The 19,790-nt window shown below is 34.6% G+C and overlaps 1 protein-coding gene across 5 annotated transcripts in view; it reads left to right on the forward strand.

The window, feature by feature from the left end:
• The window catches only part of LOC117604365 (membralin), a 99,521-nt gene that overhangs the window by 20,913 nt on the left and 58,818 nt on the right, over positions 1-19,790 (forward strand). For all 5 annotated transcript variants that reach the window (XM_076689104.1, XM_034324333.2, XM_034324329.2 and 2 more), the window contains exon 10: positions 3,612-3,744. In XM_076689104.1, coding sequence (XP_076545219.1) covers positions 3,612-3,744 — 133 coding nt within the window. The remainder of the gene's footprint in view (positions 1-3,611; positions 3,745-19,790) is intronic.

Genomic DNA, 19,790 nt, shown 5'->3' on the forward strand with positions numbered 1-19,790 from the left:
GGAGAATGTCGAAGCCGTAGTTCTACTGGTGCTGCTGTTGCCTGCCGCCGCTGTGCTGCACACTCGGCTAGAGTCTGCGCAACCGGCTTACCAAGCTGAGGTAATGTCCGGCTAGTATGCATTTAAACGAGTGCATTATCCGTACATTATCCGGCGTTAAGATCATTTTGGCTTAGGCCCGTATGTAACTGATTCATGCGTCTCGATGTTGTTACCCAAATAACGATATTTGCGACACTGATCCTCTTTATGTTAGGACGGGATCGTGTTCAATATGTAGTTACCAATTCGAGTCAATTCCAATAGGAAAGTTTCATTTCATGGAGTTCAAATAGAGTGGGATTCGCTTGTTATGTTATCATAATCAATGATCTAAAAAAATATAATAAATTAAGGATGAAGATTTCTGGGACTCAAAAATTAAAATTTATTCTAATTAAAATTAAATGACATTTAAGAGATTTCAGTCAATATTTTTTGAGATAGTAAATGGAAGGAATAGACGGGGATCCCTGGAAAGTGGGAAGATATAAAAAATAATAAGATATCATTGAATCTTCTCATAATTTATACATAGATTGGTATATTTTTGGAACATTTAAATAGAACATTATTATGAAGTTATTTTTTAATTTTTCTAATAGCCAATTTTTTTAATGTGAATTTTTCTAATATGAAGTTTTCGAACAGCCAATTTTCTAATAGCCGAGTTCAATATACTAATTACGAATTTGACTCAGTTTCAATAAAAAAGAGTTTCACTTCATAAAATTCGAATATTACTCATAAGAGGTGACATTTCATTCTCTAACGAGTTTTATATCTATTATGCTATTTTTCTAACGATTTCCAAGGCAATTATTTAGATTACTTTTACTCGTCGCGTTAACTAGTCTGTCGACGAATAATTCTTCACTCCGTCGTTATTTCTACCCTAGCGAGAAGTGTCACACGTTGCCACCTCGTCGGTTTGTACATTCAGGGTGTTAACTATTAGCAGGATACTCATTAGCATTCTCTTCGCGTTGTTTTCGTCTTGTTTTGTTGTACCGTGTCTGATCAAGAAACTAATTATCCGAGGTCGGCCCTCTTGCTTTAGAAACCATTCATCCTTTTCCTTGTGAAGTGCCTTCATCCATTGGCGTACCTTTTCTTTTATATATACCTTTTTCTTCAATATACCGATGTCTTCTCTTCTTTGTTTAATATTTCGGAAAGCAATTTCGAGTCCCTTTTCTTCGTGCTCATCAGCACAGAGGAAAAGATAATTATGAGATGGTAATGGTTTCCTTTTGATCCTCTACGCATTATATTAGGGTTCGTATCATAAACTTTAAAAACAATTGCCTTTGTCAAATTTTGAAGAAAATTCCTCGAAATATCTTTACCGAAATGAAAATTAATTAAGGGGAGCTGAGATCAGATTAGAAATTTTTTATGTTTATTACTCTTATCACCTTTCTATATTCCATGTTTGGGGATTGATAAAATATGAAGCTTTGTCAGCTGGTTAAATATTTGCTCAAAATGCTCGTCGTATAAACTTGTACACATAGCATATACGATTAATTCGGTTTGTATTAGTGTTAGCTCTAGTAAACGATGCATTCTAATGAACAATAATATCGTAATTTATCCATAGAAGTGGAGTTAATTATTACATTTATGTACATTATCTAGTAATTATGCGAAGGAACGATACACGTTGAGAATTTACAATCCAGTAGAGAATTAAAAATGGTATAAAAATGGTTGTGTTCATTTTTGATAAAACATCAGAAGCCACGAACCAGATGTTATTATTAATAATTTACAATCTTCTTTTTTAACTGCAATTAGAATTGTATTAGGTACTTAAAATTATGGTCAATGAAAATAATTAAAAATAAAAATATTACTTAATAAAATTGTCATCCTCAGTATATCTGATAAGTGTAATCAGTGGTTGTGTGAGTTTGATTATAGTCATCGTATTGCCTTAGTGGCTTCGAAAATTCGACAGAATGCTAATTGACCTTATCGTTTTTCTTCGCGAGCTAATCGAGAAAATACAGTGTCGATTCTTCGCTAGAAAACTTTCAACGTTGTCATTAATCACCCCGGAGCGTCGTATTTCTGCTTGGTCGTTTTGCACTTTCGTGACCTGGCCACGACACACCCTAGGATACTTTTATTATTTCCGCTCGGCCCCAGGGGGTTTTCATATCGTTACAATTCATTAGGAAACACGCTAGCTGTATAACATTGTTCTATACTTTCCTCGAAACGCATTAGCTTTGTTTTCTATGAACAGGATCCAACCAGTAACTTGCTACCTTGCTTGCATTATTTTAGAGATCGTTTAAGAAATCATGTTTAACAGCCATTGTCACTTGTTGGTAATTCTTTTATTATTTTTCATCTTACAATTAGTTTCTGTTAATTTTGAGAAGGTGTTTGGTCACATTTCAAATTTCACCCTTTGAAGATTAATTTTTAACATTCATGTTATTTGCTACTTCTATAATTTTTTTTTGTAGGTTTTTCTAAAATTAGAAAATTAGAAGACTAAAATTCTAAAATTAGAAAATTAGGAAATTAGAAAACTAAAATTCTAAAACTCAAAAATTAGAAAATTAGAATACTAAAATTCTAAAACTCTAAAATTAGAAAATTAGAAGACTAAAATTCTAACGATCTAAAATCCTAAAATTCCTTAATAATATAAAAATAATTTGGGGGGTGAAGAAAGTATTATGATACATATTTGTATCATTAGAGATTAGCGTCCATCCACATACGTACCAGGAGTTTTCAAAGGGTTAAATATCAATCGAAACAGAGGTGTGAAATTTTCAGTGGGACGTGGCAAATTGTTAGGAAACTTAAAGGAAGCATATTTTCGAGTTATGCCGTTCGTTGGCCGCTATGTAAATTTTCGTTCACGGCTAGTTTGACGGAAAGTCGTTTCAGACGAAATAACTTGGGCGATGTTTCACCCTATAAGTGAGATTTAACGTTCAACGCCTGCGAAACAATAAAAACGACTGGCGGAACGTACCGAACGTATCGTTTTAACGGTATAATGGCCCATGGGGGTTGGTATTAAATTTACATGGGGCGAGTCTTGTACGCTGCACCACGAACTTTTAATTGTGCGGAAACTATTCGATTAATAGGACGAGCCGGTGGGTTTGATAGCAGACGATTGCCGGTATCGATTCACTCAGTTGTTTCGCTATTTTTAAACCTCCGATGCTTACTGCCAATAGCTATTCCGTGAATTAATAACGTAACCTTGTTTATTCTGTCTTTCGACAAAAGAAATGTTTTCTTCTTTCTTTCGCCAACCTTTTCCCCGTGTGAATTTCATTTTCAAACTGAGCTGCTTTTTAATTAACGACAATGTGTACCAGCTTTTCTCGGAGAACAGAAAGAAACGTATTTTTGTGCTGAAAACATTAGCTTTAGAATAATTATTAACATATTATTCTTGTCTTATTATTATAATATATATAAATTCAAATATTTTTTGAAAATTCTCAGCATTCATTTTTAGAGATTATCAAGATTGTGAATAAAAAGTATATAAAATTATTAGAAATTGTATGCAAAATTATTTTTTGTTACAGGTATGGAGGCGATTATGTCAGAATTTTTCAACGATACTACAACTGCCTTTTATATCATACTTACCGTCTGGATTGCTGATCAGTACGATGCTATTTGCTGTCACACACCTGTCACAAAGAGACACTGGCTTCGGTGAGTGATATGAAATCTACTTTTTAAATATTTTACAGCTTCCTTTTTAATATTCTGTGCTCCATTATGAATTTTCCGTTTGGAAGATAAAGCTACCACCGCAGTCCATAAATTAATCAAAATTTGAAATTTTAATAATTTTAGAAATTGCATATAGTACTGTTTAAGTGTTATTACCCCTAGCGATAACAAGTTCGTTCGAAGAGAAATCGTTAATTTTTTAGAGAAATGTACTTTTTAGATTGTCATAAGGATGATCGAAGGAGCATTTAATTAAAAAGGATTACGCTGTATTAAGTAACGAGTTGATCGTGGTCCTAGCCACCTCGTCTTTTCTCTTTATTCCGGTCCTTGCAATTCCGGCTAAAACTGAAGCGATCAAAGTATCTGCTTCACCACTAAATATCCTTTGTTGGGTGACGATGAAACGTCTTGTCTGTCTTGTAGCAACTTCGCGAAAGAATCAACGAGAGCTTAGTATCCAATGAATTAAAAACTGAAGACTTATTGTTTTGGAACGATGAACGATGATTCTTTATCCACCGGTATTTTGAAAATATTTATTTGAATCAAGTTTTTAAAAATATTTCATTTAATTATCTTAAAATATTTAAGTTCTTGTATTATGAAATTTTCGAAGAATCGTTGTAGAATTTAATGAATTCATTTAACTTAATTATCGTCTCACGATCGGTATATAATTGCCAGCACGAGGACTTAATTCGATCCGATCAGTCTAAATTCTAGGAATGTCCCTCGGCCATTTGCCCATTGGACAGTTGTGCACAGATGTCAAAGACAGGATCAGAATGAATCCCTAGCGTAATAGAAATTGAGTTTTACGCTCGATATGGCTTACGAGGCCGAGTTACGTTGTAATTTCCTTAGACTCACAAAGGTATAGACCGAGACATTAGGCGACGATTAAACAAAATTGTCGCCGGTGATGGTCCCTTCTTGTCGCTTTGCATGTTTGAACAGTTCAGTGACGCGCGATCGAACGGACGGCGATATTGTTCGCAGCCAAAGCACGCAACTTAAAGCGGAACACTTTAAATTATCCTAAAACTTTATATTAAATTATTACAAGTTATATATTGCAATCATATTTAAATTCTTAATTACAATTGTTACAATGAAACTTAATGTATCCTTCCATGATCCACCACATACAGGACGTACACATACACATAAGCAAAAGGGTTAAATACTCAACACATAAATGAAATTTTTTTTCTTTAAAAGATAGAATTTTTTTCATTCTTTCATGTCCTGGCGATAGATTTACAATTATTGTCTCATAAACGTTAATGAAATGGTTTTTGTATTTTAAGTAGTACGAGTCAATAATATGTCAGACATGACATTATTTTTGATTATATCTACTTGGATATTAATTTGACAACATAATACGAAGTAATTAGAGTATAATGCACGAATAATATATCTTTCGTAATAATTTTAATGACATTATAAACTGTGCTTGACACCTCCATCTTACTTATCCTCTGTTATGAATTCGTGACTATGATTGATAAGAATCAAGGTGGGTGATAATGATGTTGTTCGCGTGTTTTGTTTAGTTTAAATTAATTTCATTTATCATTAAAATGACAACAATTTAAATTTAATTTATTATAGACGCTTTCTCATTTCCTTAAGACATTATTATTTATAAGTTTAACTTCTTATTTCTGAAAAATTAAATTGTCGATGCTTGATAATAATTTACTTGGTTTTAGTATTACGTTGATCTATTGATACCGAAACGAGGAAAGATCATAGATCGACATGGCTTTGCTTCTGCTAGAACACGGTCGTAAGGACAGTTAAGTTTCCTGTAGGTTAGTTCGAGGTTAGACAGGAAGCATTAGAACAACCGGTGTTGGGCGACAATTAAACAGATCTGACGCTGGTAATATCCCTGCAGTATCGCCTCCAAGTATCTGAATTACGCGTTCCATTGTATCGAATCTGTGTCGTCGACCGCGGCGTTTACACTAGATCGACTTTAATCACAGGAACAGGATACATTCGATAAACGGTTAATCGAGAGCTCCCTTTGCCCCGTAGAAATTAGTTTCTTCAAATTGAAGGAAAACTACTTCGTCTGACCTCCTTTTCGTGCTCGAGCTGTTTCAAGTCCGTACTTGGATCGGTTTTCGTCACGTAAAGGAAATGGATTTAACGAACGGTAATGGCCCCTTTCTGCTGAAATTAGCTTTTTAAAATCAAACCTGTATCAAGTCTGCTCTTAAATTCTTCAAAAAATTTAATCCCTCAGTTTCCAGTTCAAATTGACTTCATTGAAATCAATTTCTGTATGGGACAGATTGAAAATTTATAATTATAAAAATACGTTTTATTTTTCTAGATAATTATTATTGAATTACAGAATGTTAATTAGAAATTCTTGTATTTATCTAAAATACTTTTTATTTGAAGATCTTCCATGTTAAACATAATTTACTGCTCTACGAATTTCGATTCTTGGTATTTTGTTTTCACTGACTTTGGATCAGAGATGGTATGCAACTAACATCTAACACCGTCGATTGACTGTTTCTACGGATCATCCGGTTTTAATTAGAAACTCGACTTCCGCTTACACACGGTTTAGCCGATATTTCGTGTTCAATCGTCGTTCCTGTTCTATTGTCATTCGTGATCCAAAGCCTTTAGCGAGAAGCACGCATAGAAATTAAGATAATGGTCAATTGTAATTATAATTATTATCAGAAATGGAGAAATTTTATTTCCCAAATATTTATAAAATTTAGATTTGACTGGATTTGTAAAAAATTCCACATATTCAGAATTTTGTTTTTAAGTCAAAATGGTTTAAATATCTTTGGAAGTAGTGAAATCAGTGATAAATTAAACAAGATGATTATTAATAAATATATTAAAGGATTCTTAAAGTTAAAATGTCAATCAGAATAGAATAATTTAAAGTCTTTACGTTTCACTTAATTAATTATTCAATCATTTTAACAGTACAGTCAATGCATTCAAGTGTCGCGTGAAATTCTTGCGATTCAAATTCTCAGTGCGTGATTTTCTTAGGAATGAGAACGAAACTTTGAAGTAAAATCAAGACAGTGCACAATAGGTTACGTTCCTCTTCGTTCGCGAACAGGAAATCGTATGCAATATAGAGGAATAGACATTGCCAGAAGGGAAAAGCTACTGAAAGTTCAACGATCGTCACGCCTGATATCCGTTCTATGCGAAGTTAGGTGTTTTCACGTGTTGTTCAGTACTCTTTTCACATATTCTGAAACGTAGACTCGAGATAGCTCGACCAGGATCTTCTCTCTTGTTTCTTTATTCTCAATTTTCGCACACGAGAAACCTTACAACTGTTTGATCGAAATAGAACGAATAATTTTTCCTTAACTTTTCAGAGATTTATCGCAGATTTTTTCATTCTTACAATATGTTTGTATAAATCTACAGAATTCAAAATCTACTTTTGTGTATTTTAGGGCGCATTAACTTCTTTTTTATAATATTCTAAATTTCAAATATCCAAACAACACTAGGTAATTATTCTAAGATAAAATATTTTTTAAATTAGACGAGTATCTAAAAATTTTTCATTCTTCTAAGTTTAAGACTTTATAAAAAACTTTTTATTAAAATTATGTTGAAAGTAAGTCGTCAGATGGTACCTATTTTAACAAATAAAATATTTATCTCAATTTAAAATATAAATAAAAGCAATGAACATCTGATACAAGTTACATGATCGATTTATTGTTGCATAAAGCTTGGCTAAGCTGAACAGGTGATACACGTTAGCCTGTCGTCATAAGAAGTAATCTGCAATACGCTTTTATTTCTTTTAAAGAGCCGAGGATAAACGCAATCAAGCAATTGGTTTCGCAGGCAGGCACGGCCGGTTAAAACCTCAACCCCGTGGTAAGAGTTTCATCCATTTGTTCAACGATTTAAAAGGGTCGCTACTCGTAGCCTAGTAAATGTGTACGTTCGTGTGTGTGCGCGTATGTTGCCGAAAACAATTAGAAAAGTGCTTTGTCGAAGCATTCCGGGGAGTGTTGCAGAGTAATATCGATTCGACGTTTGATTCCTCAAAGCTAGACGAAAAGAAGTGTTTGGAATTTTCATGATCCGTTAAATCAACGACTCATTATAATTATTTTATTTTATGATTAAGGATAATTCATTAATTATCACAACTAAACAGTATCGATAATTAGTAATTTTTGGAAATGAAAGTGATTAATTTTTTTTATCCCAATATTAATAGATCTTATAGAGTAATATAATTAGCCAAAAATTTAGCCCAAATATGGTTCAAATCATTATAGAAAAAAAACAGAAAATGAATAGTGATTACACTATAAGACTGTTAAAAGAAGAATTTAAAAAACTGGAAAAATACTGATTAAAATTAATACGGTGTTTCATAAACGATTGTCTTGTAATTTTTTTTTTCGTACATCCACTTTATCTTGTGGTATTTTTTATTTTTATTTACATATTTTTCGCGAGCGAGGATTTGCTCGTGGTAGTTTCGTGGTAAATAATTTGAGAGAGGGTCGAGTATAAATTTGACATAATTAAGAACGAACGTATTTTTAATTTAACTCGGCTGAAATATTTCATTCTTTCCGCGGGTCTTAGCGCACTCTCTGCCCGTTCTGTATTATCTTTCGCCGGGGTGAATTTCTTAATCATTTTTCTCGCTTGTTTTCACGCGCCCACGCTTTCGTTTTATTTTTTTTTTTTTCACTTTGTTTTTCACGGTTATGAAACGAGGTACAGCAATGAAAAATCATTGTGCCACGAATGTTACGTTTTCTCTGATAAGGTTAAAATTTTGGCATGATTGGAACATTTAAATTATATTCAAGAAAATTAAGAAAATTTTGGTTAAATTATCTACCTATTCATTAGCGAAAAAATAGAAACATTTTCATTAAAAATATTTAAATTGTATGATCTGAAAAAAAAGATGTTTAATTACGTTGTTTGATAATTATGTCAAAATAATCTGTCTAATATATACTAATACATTTTCCGGCGTGATCCATTATAAAGAATTAGAGGCAATAGTGGACGTTGAGCATGATTGATGAGAGGGTGTGTATGGTTTCGGATTACTAAACCATAAGCGAATTATCATTGACAGTGGCACAGTATTTCGCTATCCGGCAATAACAAATATTTGCCGGTATTCGTCGTTTCAACAAATTATCAAAATTGTGTCATGCTGCCATTTTTAAGTTTAATATCTTTTCGTTAACGAGTAAACATGCCCGTCAATGGAGATAAAATATTCTGACGTTCGTATCTTCGCGTTGTTTGCTAATAAAAAAAATTACATGTTTATCGTGTGCTACTTTCTTTGTGAACAGTATCTCCTTGAAAAATAACAGAACGTTCTGTAAGTCTTTTTATAAAAATCTGTTGCAAAGTTTCATACTTAGGTGTTCAGTATTCTTAGATACTATTAGGATTTTTTATTTATTTTCTTGGACTTGGAATATTGATGTATTTTATCTCAATAATTTTGTATAATAAGATTCGAGACAGGTTTATAATAATTTTAACCCTTTAGGGATGGAAGGATTAATTCAGATTTTTTAATTTTCAAGGGTTTCAAGAATTTTTAAGCTATTAAGACTTTAAAAATTTTTGTAACTTCTAAAATTATTAGGATTCAAATAAAATTCTAAGTAATTTGAAATTTTCTTCATGTATTTATATATTAGAAGCAATTTGAAGCATTTCGGAGCACATGACTGCCAAGAACAACTGAAAATAATGGATTTAGCCTTCTGTAACCCATATAATCTTCTCCAGGGCATTAGAGTGCACTCATCATTGGTTCTTTACAGTTATACTTGGAAATACGTTCCATGTTTCCGCATTTACTGTCACGTCGTATCTTTTATACCGTTCATATGTGTTTACTGTTAGTTAACGTGGACACTCTTAGCAGCAGAATAGCCGAGAAAAAGCGGGGATAGAGTTGGACCGCGTTCCGAAGGTTTTAGTTTCATGATACTCGAGGATGTTCGCTCGTCACGGGGGCTGTGCACTTTATTTTCGATCCGTAAACGTGGGTCTGGATTCTCGTCAATTTCTAGATAACGCACGTTCAGTCCCATTTCAGCCTAGATGAAACTCTCTTTTCCTTCGGCATTCTGCTTGGTTCACTTATCTGAACTTGTGTACACATACAGACACGCAGTCCCTTTATTCTTCTGCTGGATTCGTGCAAATAGTGACATTGGGACGGATAATGGTCTAAAGCAATAATTTAATACCATCCCCCATTAGAGACGATTATTTTTGTATCATATTTATAATGGGGAATGTTAAAGATAACATTTCGTCGCATTTTAGTTGATAAAATCTTCCAAATAGTTCTTCAAGTTGTTCCGGCTTAGTTGTGCAACTTTCTGAGTCTTGATTTATATTTAGAAGGAGGATGGTACTAAATTCCTACTTCCTGCAGTTATAATTCCATTATACCCGTCAACTTCGTGAAATAAGATTATTAGTACCAACGGGCTTTCTAAAATTTTTTATTTACGTGTTAAAATTTAGGTGGCAACATGGAAGCAAGTTAAAAATTTGTTTCTGGTTCATTTGATGAAACACAGTACACTTTTTAAATTAATAAATCAAATGAAATTAAAAAACAGGAATTAAATTAAAAAGACATATCATTGATACCATAAGTATTTTTAACTTCTAGTTAAAATGGTGTTTTCAAAAGTTTTCTAAATCATCTATGACGAAAAGACAGATGATCCAATGCTGGACATCAGGGTTCCAGCAACGTGTCCCATTCTCTTGGCGGTGTATTTGCATTTGGCCAGCAGCGAATTAACCCCCGCGAAAGTCCACTGCGGGTGCCGTCGGTGTGCCATTACCGGCGTCGACGCCACGCGTCGCCAGCTCGCAAGTGGCGCGTCGAGTGCTTACAATCAGCTGGGCTTGTCCGCAAATAACACCGGAGGATGATTATGATTGAATAAGGCCCGTAATTGAGGCTATTGAGCAATTATATAAATAACAAGCACATCGCACGGACACCGTGGCAACGGTATATGGAAAGGGCCCCATAAACGCATACCACGGGTACGGCTCAACTGCCTGGGGTGTTATTTCAGCATGATGGGTGGTGAGTGTACAGGGAGGTATGGGTCGTTCTGCTTGGTGGTTCCCTCTTTCTCTCTCTGTGCTACCCCCTCCCCCGCACTCTGTCGACCAGGAACACCAGCGAGTTGGGTGGAAAATTACAGTGCAAACATAACCTGTACCTATACACAGCGAGCCTTGGGCACATCACGTTTCTGGTGTACGCTATTAGGTGGGGCCGATGATCTCGAATTGCCTTCATTTCATTCTTGTCTCCCTATTTTTCTTTTTCTTTTTCTTTTTTTAAATTCCTCTAGCCTTTCTAAATTCTATTTCCTTAGAAAAGGAAAATATTGTTAAATGGATAACCGGTTATTGATAGAAAGGTTAACCCTTTACTGGTATTCCGGATTTTGCAAGAAGCTATAATTACTTTCCGTTATCCCCTATGTTTACCTCCTAGAGGTGGACTTCGGAAGGAAATAGCGAAGCATGGAGGTCCGATACACACGGAGTTGGCGTTTTAATCAGGGTGTCGCGTTCGTCTCGGGTATCTCGGATAGAACGGTGATAGGGGATGCATGGAGGTGGGTGTAAGGGGATCGTCAGACAGGCGCCAGCCGAACGGTACTCTGGCTCCGTCGGTGACGGGACCAAGAGCTGACTTCATTTTCCACGGATCGCCCTTTCGAATTCCGTCTATATACGATCGGTCAACGCTTTTGTCCACGCGACAGGGTGCCAAAACACCCCTCCGCAGGGGGTTCCTTTTACCTCTCGACGTATAGATTTACGTCTTATCCCGCTACGAAGATCGATAGACCCTGTATATGAAACCGATAGAGCTGAATGTGAAAAATTCCAACGATAAGAATACGATGATATGATACCTTGTTCAGGATTTGTCAGCTTCTTCAATGGCGAATTTTCGTCTTTCGTATTTTCGTATTTATCAACAAATACTAATAAGTACATATACTACAAATTGCAATCTTTGTTATCTGTAACTGTTATTCCCTTTTTCTAATTTTCTAAGAAATTTTTGCTCCTTTTCATCTAATATAAATCTTCAGTTCTCGCTAAATTAATTTAAAATAACATGTTGAAAAATTGAACAGTTGTTGATTTTTATTTACAAGATGATTTTAAATAATTTGAAAACGAATAACTAAATGATTATTTAGAACAATATTTCGTTTGAAATATGTTTACCTAACTTCTATAGAGAGTTTGTAATTTCGGTCGTGATTCAATTACATATTATTCGTAGCGTAACGTGAATTATTCAAAGCCATGAGAATATCATTATGCAAAGGTGTTGGATATCGTGGCGTTTCCCCAAAACGAAAACGTGGCTACGTTATTTACCACACAAGACGCGTGATTAATCGTAAACAGTGAATGGAAAATTAGTCCCCGTAAGATAATTAGCTAACATAATTAATTTTCGTGACTGTCGAGAGCGTGAAGTTTGGAATACTAAATAGAAAGTACCCCTTCGGTTGTGTTCGGAGAAAAAGAATAAATGTTACCTTAAAAGGGAAAAAGAGTTATCTGTGGCATGTTGTTTGCATATTTTATTTCAAACCTAGCTATGTAAAATTTCAAATATGAGATTAAAATATTTAAATATTTGAAATGATAGAATTTTTTGGATAGTAACTTCAATATTCTAAAAAAAAAGTTTCAACGACAAATGAAAAGATGAATATTGTCGTCTTAAGGAACCGAGTGTGTTAAGGGTAGTTTCGCGTAGGTATGTCCGCTCTTGGGTGCTGCGAGGATACGCTTATAAAATTAAGGGATAATGAGAATTAACGACGATGATAGCAATCTGCACACCATGATATTTTCTTCGTGTTATCGAGCCAACGGTGCTGACGGGAAGGCCTCGAAATGAATACAGATTTGCACTGTTTTAACTCGGGATAAGGACCCAGAACAAGAAAGTATGCCCGTTATCAGGTAGAAAAATGTTCTGAAATAAATCATTACCTGTTCTCTTATTTTTCTTCCTCATACAGAGCTTCTATAATATTATCCCAAAAATAACAAATCTGATATTGTTGTAAATCAAAACAAATTACAAAACGTTCTACATTTTAATTACTTAGGTAATTTTCACATAATTTAATACACATAATTTTTTTTTTTAATCTTTCAAAGATTTCAAACGTCCTTAAAACTTTCTATCCGTTAATACATTTGTCGTAGCTAGAAATATCCATGGATTTAATTTTTTGTTTTCTCATTCGAAACGCACACAGAGCCAAAGTTGTTAATATCGAAATATTAATATCACGGGTACACCCTCTCTGGAAAGTGCAAATATCATTCGAAAGGGAAATTGGATAAAATGAAATAGATGAAATGGACGGATAGGATATTTTGTAACAAATTAACTGTCGTTGGCGCACCGACGATATCGTTGAATCATTCCTATTTTTTTTTTAAAAAACGTTCGGTAATTTGATTCGTTACACGGCATTAAGACGATTATCGTACAAATTCGATGATATTCAGAGGCGAATTGCTCGGCATGATTTATTATGTTCGTTTCGAATCGCGGCTGTCATTGAAGCGTATGAAATAAAAGGTTGAACGGTTATGAAACACGAATAATACTTTTTAACATTTCTCGGAACACTACGGTACGAGGGAAAATTAGCTTGATCCTGGGAGAAATTTTCACGGGGATTTTCTGGATACCCGCACCCCCGATGTCTCTTTATTAATATTTAATAAATCCCAAACAGGTCGACAGGGGTTTATATATTTGCCGATAAATATTTCATTTGACAAGCTGGTTTCGCGTTTAAAGCGATCGCTCGAAAAGTGTAGTCGTCGAAACAAATATTGCAACGTGTCTGCATATTTAATTCGGCGTGTCATTAAACGGTTCCGCCCAAGTTTGGAAACGGTGCGGCAAGTTTTACGGCATCATCAAAATGAAATTCCTGTTTATTCATGGTATGCGTAATTCAAAATGGCATTCTGCCATCGAGGGGAGTGACTGTAAATGTCCATCGCCGGGATGCGTTTTCATACGTACTGTGAAGACACGCTATATCGCCAGGAGATTTGTTAAATTCCTAATTATTTTAAGATACAATTACTAGGTGTACTAATTAATTCGGCTCCTTTAGCATTACGCCTTCTTAATCACTATTTAAATTTAAATATTTTTCCGCGTTTCTGTAAACGTGTAATGTTTCGCAAAATTATGATAATTATAATGATTGGAGTTATTAAAATAAAATTGTTTACCATTGGTAAAATTGCAAATAATAAATAATATTGCAATAATTCCTGGGAAATTTATGGGGGTAAAATTTCACATATACTTAATAAAAATTGTATCTTTTTTTGTTATTTGTTGTAATAAGATGGTAATTACAGATTTCTAAATTCAATGGAACTCTTCCATTTCATTCTTCCATAAAATTAGCACTTTGCATTTCGTGAACGTACGTTCTATCTTTTAAATTTCTCTTTTGATGCTGCGCAGTCGTATGTAATGTTTGAAATCGGTACATGTGTATTTGTACAGAGAATCCGCGGAATATAGCGCAAGGATTCATTATATTAAAAATCGCACGTGGTCAAACAAAGAGAAAGCACACTGGCTGAGAATACAATACTCGCTCGCAAACAAACTGCAAATCTACCATACAGAAGTTTCGTGATGTTTGTGTTTTCGCTGGTGATCCATCTCTCATCACCTTGTATGTATATTTTTAGCAGTTTTATTTCAACGACATATACGCGCAATTCATTTCCTGTATGTAATGCAAGTAATGAAAATAATGTGTACCATTGAAGCATGATACGTAAAATGTAGAAATTAACTCTGTGTACACAAGATATTATCCTCTATCAATTATATTATTTTACACTCTGATAAATTCACAACAAAAAACTATAAAATGCAAGTAGAATTATGTATTTAAGAATCTTGAAAGAAATAATATCTTAATAATATGAAATACAAAGTTACATTGAAATTGGGCCTCTCTCCATGGTCCGTCGTTCAAAAGTCGATTAATTCAATATATCTTTTTCATGATGAAAAACGGATGTGTTATTCAAATGGCCTGGTTTTAGATGCCTCACCCTGTATAGACAGTAATTTGTGTACCTGAAATTCCGGCAAATCCTTGGGAATCTGGTTCGCTGCGCAAAAGGCACGCAACGACGTATTCGCTCGATCGCAGAACAAACGTTCGGCAAACCCCGCGTACGTCGGTTCATGCATGGACAATTTCATTACTTGTATCGGGGCTGGTTCGGTGATGCTGTGCCCCGGTGGTTGTGATGGCGGAAAGAGGGTGTACCAAGGGTGGGTTCGCGTGGGTGGCTCGACCACCAGAGGGCTCGATTGGCGAGTGTGGCAGCGTGTGCAGGCGAAACTACACTATTAAATGGTGTCCTGACGGGCGCCAGTTAGGTGCACCGGGGTATGGCCCATTCTCGTCGTGTCACTCCGAATCTATTTGCATAGTAATGGCGCCCGGCCACCCTTTCCTCCCTATCTGGCCAACGCCATACTCTAACGTATAAATACCGATGCTAGAAACGCTTCCGGTCGAAGGAAAATGTCTTAGCCGATCCTTGTTCTCTAATCGATTTAAAGCCGAATGATTTCTGATAGGGTGGGATTTCAGAATGATCCGAACATTTATAAATTATAATTGTAATCGCTATTTCATTTTTCAATTTAAACTTTTCATTTATTTTCAATTATCCGATTGGAACTATGGTCCTTTAAATACTTTCGATTTTACGAAATATGGGTTAAAAAAGAGTAGGTAAATTTTGATTTCGGACGTTACGGTGCATTGAATTTTTCGATATTTTAACTCGACTCGATTTTAGACTGAACTTTTTCCAACATTTTAATTCAATATTGAAGCAGGCTCGTGTTTTATTTGCAAAAAGGGTAGTCGTTGCCGTGGAACATGCAACAGGAAACTGGTTTGTATTTCAAGAAATGTCGTGTATTTGAAAAATTATTTCTTTCTGATCGATAATATAAATTGTATATTCAGTTTCATTTCATTTTATTTCATTTAAATTATTTGGATAATCAGCTTCCAGTTGTATTTATTAATTTATTAAGAAGTTGTGCACTTACGGGGAATTAAGTAATAGTTCGGATGAATTTCCTGCTGTCTAAAGGATTCTGGATAATGGTATCAGAAGTTTCCTATTATTCGCTAAGATCTGTTGAAAGCAATTACCAAAGATAATATAAACAGTTGAAGGCGATACTGAACCGCGAGTAATTGCTTCAATATATTGATACAGTTCTCTCATGATTGAAGTCTAATCGTAATTAAATGATTTGGTTTAATAAGAAATATTAAAGAGGATTATTTAAAAGGAGCAAAAATTAATATTTATTTTTGAAGTTAAAAGAATCATTAAAAAATTAATAAAGATCGTGATTGATTAGGTATCGATTAGATCGATACCAAATTCACTACTATTATTGTTAATTGTTTTTTAATAACACAGTTAACTTGAAAAATGAAATTTGATATGTACAATACCTCATTGATCAATACCATATAAAAGAAATCTAATTTTCTGAACTAATTCAAATAAAAGAATAGCTTAATAAATTAAAAAAAAAATTCAATTTACACCTGTTCGAGAGAAAAAGCCCTCTAAGAACATTGATACGAACTCTTCACACCAATTCTGAAAGCAAGAATATTCAAAGCATCAACTTGGTTTCAAGAGAAGGAAGTTGTACGAAATTCAGCGTAAACATCAATGTTCGCGATAATTAGAAGCTGATTGTGAGATCCGACACCGATGTAGCCTGGTTACAAGACAATCTGAAATCGTACTTGAAGCGGTAGCAGTTGCAACGAGTCGCGATCCCCCAATTATTCGTTATAATCCTAATTATCCCGTTCACCTTTCGAGTCTGCCGCGAAAATCCGCGATGTTCCGTGTCAGATATCCATGGAAATGTATCTTGAAGCGAAATTCGCGATAATTAGAAGCTTGCTCGAAAAGCGTAAGACGATTACGACACGACGACGCCGACGTAGACGATGAGGATGAAGAGAGAAACATTGGGGCGGTTGGAAGACGGTAAAAGAGGAGGGGGTTGAAGAAGACGGTGGATGGAGTAGAACTACGAAGATATCTGCTGCTTTCCATTAGAAGAATAATAAACTATCACCGATACCTACTGGTTCCTAGGAAACAGGCAACTCTATCCCTCTCTAGAAGGGGTGGCTTGCCGAGGGTTGTTCGGACGGGAACGGGTGGGTAACAGAAAACTGCCGTAATGGAGGTTAATTACGAAGGGGTGATTGCGGAGAGGGAAGATCGGTGGAAGTAAAGAGAGCATTGAAGGTTCTCCTTCATTTCTTTCCTTCTTCTACTCTTCTTCTTTTCAATTTCATCCCCTCCACCGTTCGCACTTCTCGTTGCCCTTCTAAGGTTCTACGAAGGCAAAGCCTTGCCTCGGTTGCCAGGGTACCGTCACACCCAGAGGGTCGTAGCTTCCTTCAATTATAAGAATCCGGTTGTCCTCTGCCCTTTAATTTTAACGGTATTTTTGTACATGTTCCTTCCGACCGAAAGTTGCGTACTCTCGATGATCTTCAAGGTGTATTCTCCTTTCAACGTCTATTTTTTATGCGACTTTTGCGAATTTATTGAACAAAAATGATCTACTTAACATACGTGGCAATTTTTGTTTGAAAAAATTATTTATTTTTAACGTACAAAAATACCGGATCATTTTTTATTTTAGGCAATTGCGAAATGAAAAAATTTTAATTTTTCAGAAAATAATGCTAATTTTTAGAAAGTAAAAATATTGCGAAATAGGAAAATTATTCACAACTTCAGAACCCCTTTTACTAGAATATTGATTACTATTCTACACTCCCTAGAAAAATTCAAGTGTCTGAAGCAAAAAAATTCTCTTTGATTCATAAATAATAATATTTCATCTATTATTTATAAATCTGTAGCATTTTTTAACAAATTGTAATAATTATAGAAATGATCATAGTTTAATGCCTACGTCTCTCTTGAAATAAAAAAATAAATACAAACAGAGTGCCAAGGAAAAACTGGACTCATTTTTCTAAGTTCGTTTATCTTTTTTGCTTTATTAGTGACATTAGACTCCCTTAATGAGGCACAACAATAGTTACAACATCTTGAAAGCGATCAGCCGTGATTTCATAACGTTCAGCTCAAATTTTTTTCTCAAATTTTTCACGATTCTCTTGACTTCCAGCTACTCACCGTTTTTCATTCTCTTTTCACTGATCATCCACTAACACAAAAAGAGAGATGCCTTACAAACCGTTATCATGATCCGATGATAAAAATCCTTGTTAGTTTCTCGATTTTTCTGCGCAATTTGGTAAATAGTCATTCGATAGGACTATCTTTTCCTATCCTAAAGAATAAAAAAGAAACAGGGCAGAAGATTAAGCGTTCAAGCGTTCAAATTAATAATACTTTGTGCGATCGAGTAATTTCTCGTTAAAACGTAATCGCTCTGACGATTCTGAATCGTGACGCTGATGATACTTAAGAACTAATTGGCTAAATGTACTATCCGGAGCCAATTAAGACGTTTGTCCCTCATATTTATTTAATACTAATTACTACTCGTTTCGACGTAACTAGTGAACTCCCCAAAAAGATGAAAGGCAAAACAACATCAATGATCCAAATATAATTAGGAAAAAGAAGAGAAAAAATATTAATAATATTATACTATTGTTAGTGATCCTTAATTAGTAGTAGTATTAAGTTTTAAACAATGAAGTTAGCGTTAATCGTGACATAAATTTACGAAAGATATGCAAGAATATTAACCTCATAGATTTAAAACATATTACGGTGGATGAACTAGTCGGGGGGGGTTTGCGCTTCTTCTTTTTTTTTCGTCTGTGTTTGAGCTTCCGACGAAGCGAACGAAATAGGCGTCGGTGAGCGTCGAGGTGGAAACGGATGATCTCTGCAAGTTAATTTGTAACTTGAGCATTCCATCAGGGGGATTGGGGCGGTTTCTGGAGGTGGTTGACAAGGTGGAAAGCAGGGTACACGGTACCTTGGGGTTGTTTGTTGCGCTAATGTCTAATTAGTGGAGTGGTATCGTGTCGCAACGAAAGCTGTTGTCGACTCGCCTTCTCTCCTCTGCTGTCATGGAAATAGCTTATCTAGTAATTTGCAGTATACACATTCCTTTTGTTTTTGTATATTGAAAAATTGTCGCTTTGATATATTTTAAAATTTATTCAAGAAATTGCACAAAATATACAAAGCGTACAAAAATTTATCTGATATCAAGTTGAAAGAGTTAATATTGGGAATTATAATAAAAAAATATAGAATTCTAAATAGAAATTGTTTCCTACGAAAATCGTATTGATTTTACAGGTTACAAGATAAAAGTCATTCATTGATCAGAGAAGTCCTGGTGGTGCAAGGTAATGCACCGTTCGTGTCATTCCATATACCACCTAGCGATTGGCTTTTTTTCACTGCACTTAGAAAACAAGTCCACCATGAAAAAGGGTGGTAAAGAAGGGTTCTTAGGTGGCGCTATTCCATCGTTAACTTTATTATTGGGGGAAACGTGAAAGGTATATAGATCCTTCGTCGAAACAATTCTTTTTTAATATTAAATTATTTTTATTTATAAAAAAAGAAAATTATAATAAACAACGTGGTTTTTTAATCCCCGGGCAGCGTACCATGGAGAGAATCCCAATTTTAATTTAATTCCATATTTCATAATTGTTTAATTGGCAAATTTCAAATGAAAATAAAATAAAATTTGGTAAATCACTTTCATATTTTAAATTTACTCGAATATTCGATTGCATTTACAGTTGTTGAAGAAGATATGAAAACCCAAGCAATGGTAACCATTTTCACCA

This window comes from Osmia lignaria, chromosome 7, assembly GCF_051020975.1.
Source record: "Osmia lignaria lignaria isolate PbOS001 chromosome 7, iyOsmLign1, whole genome shotgun sequence".
NCBI classification, from domain to species: domain Eukaryota; kingdom Metazoa; phylum Arthropoda; class Insecta; order Hymenoptera; family Megachilidae; genus Osmia; species Osmia lignaria.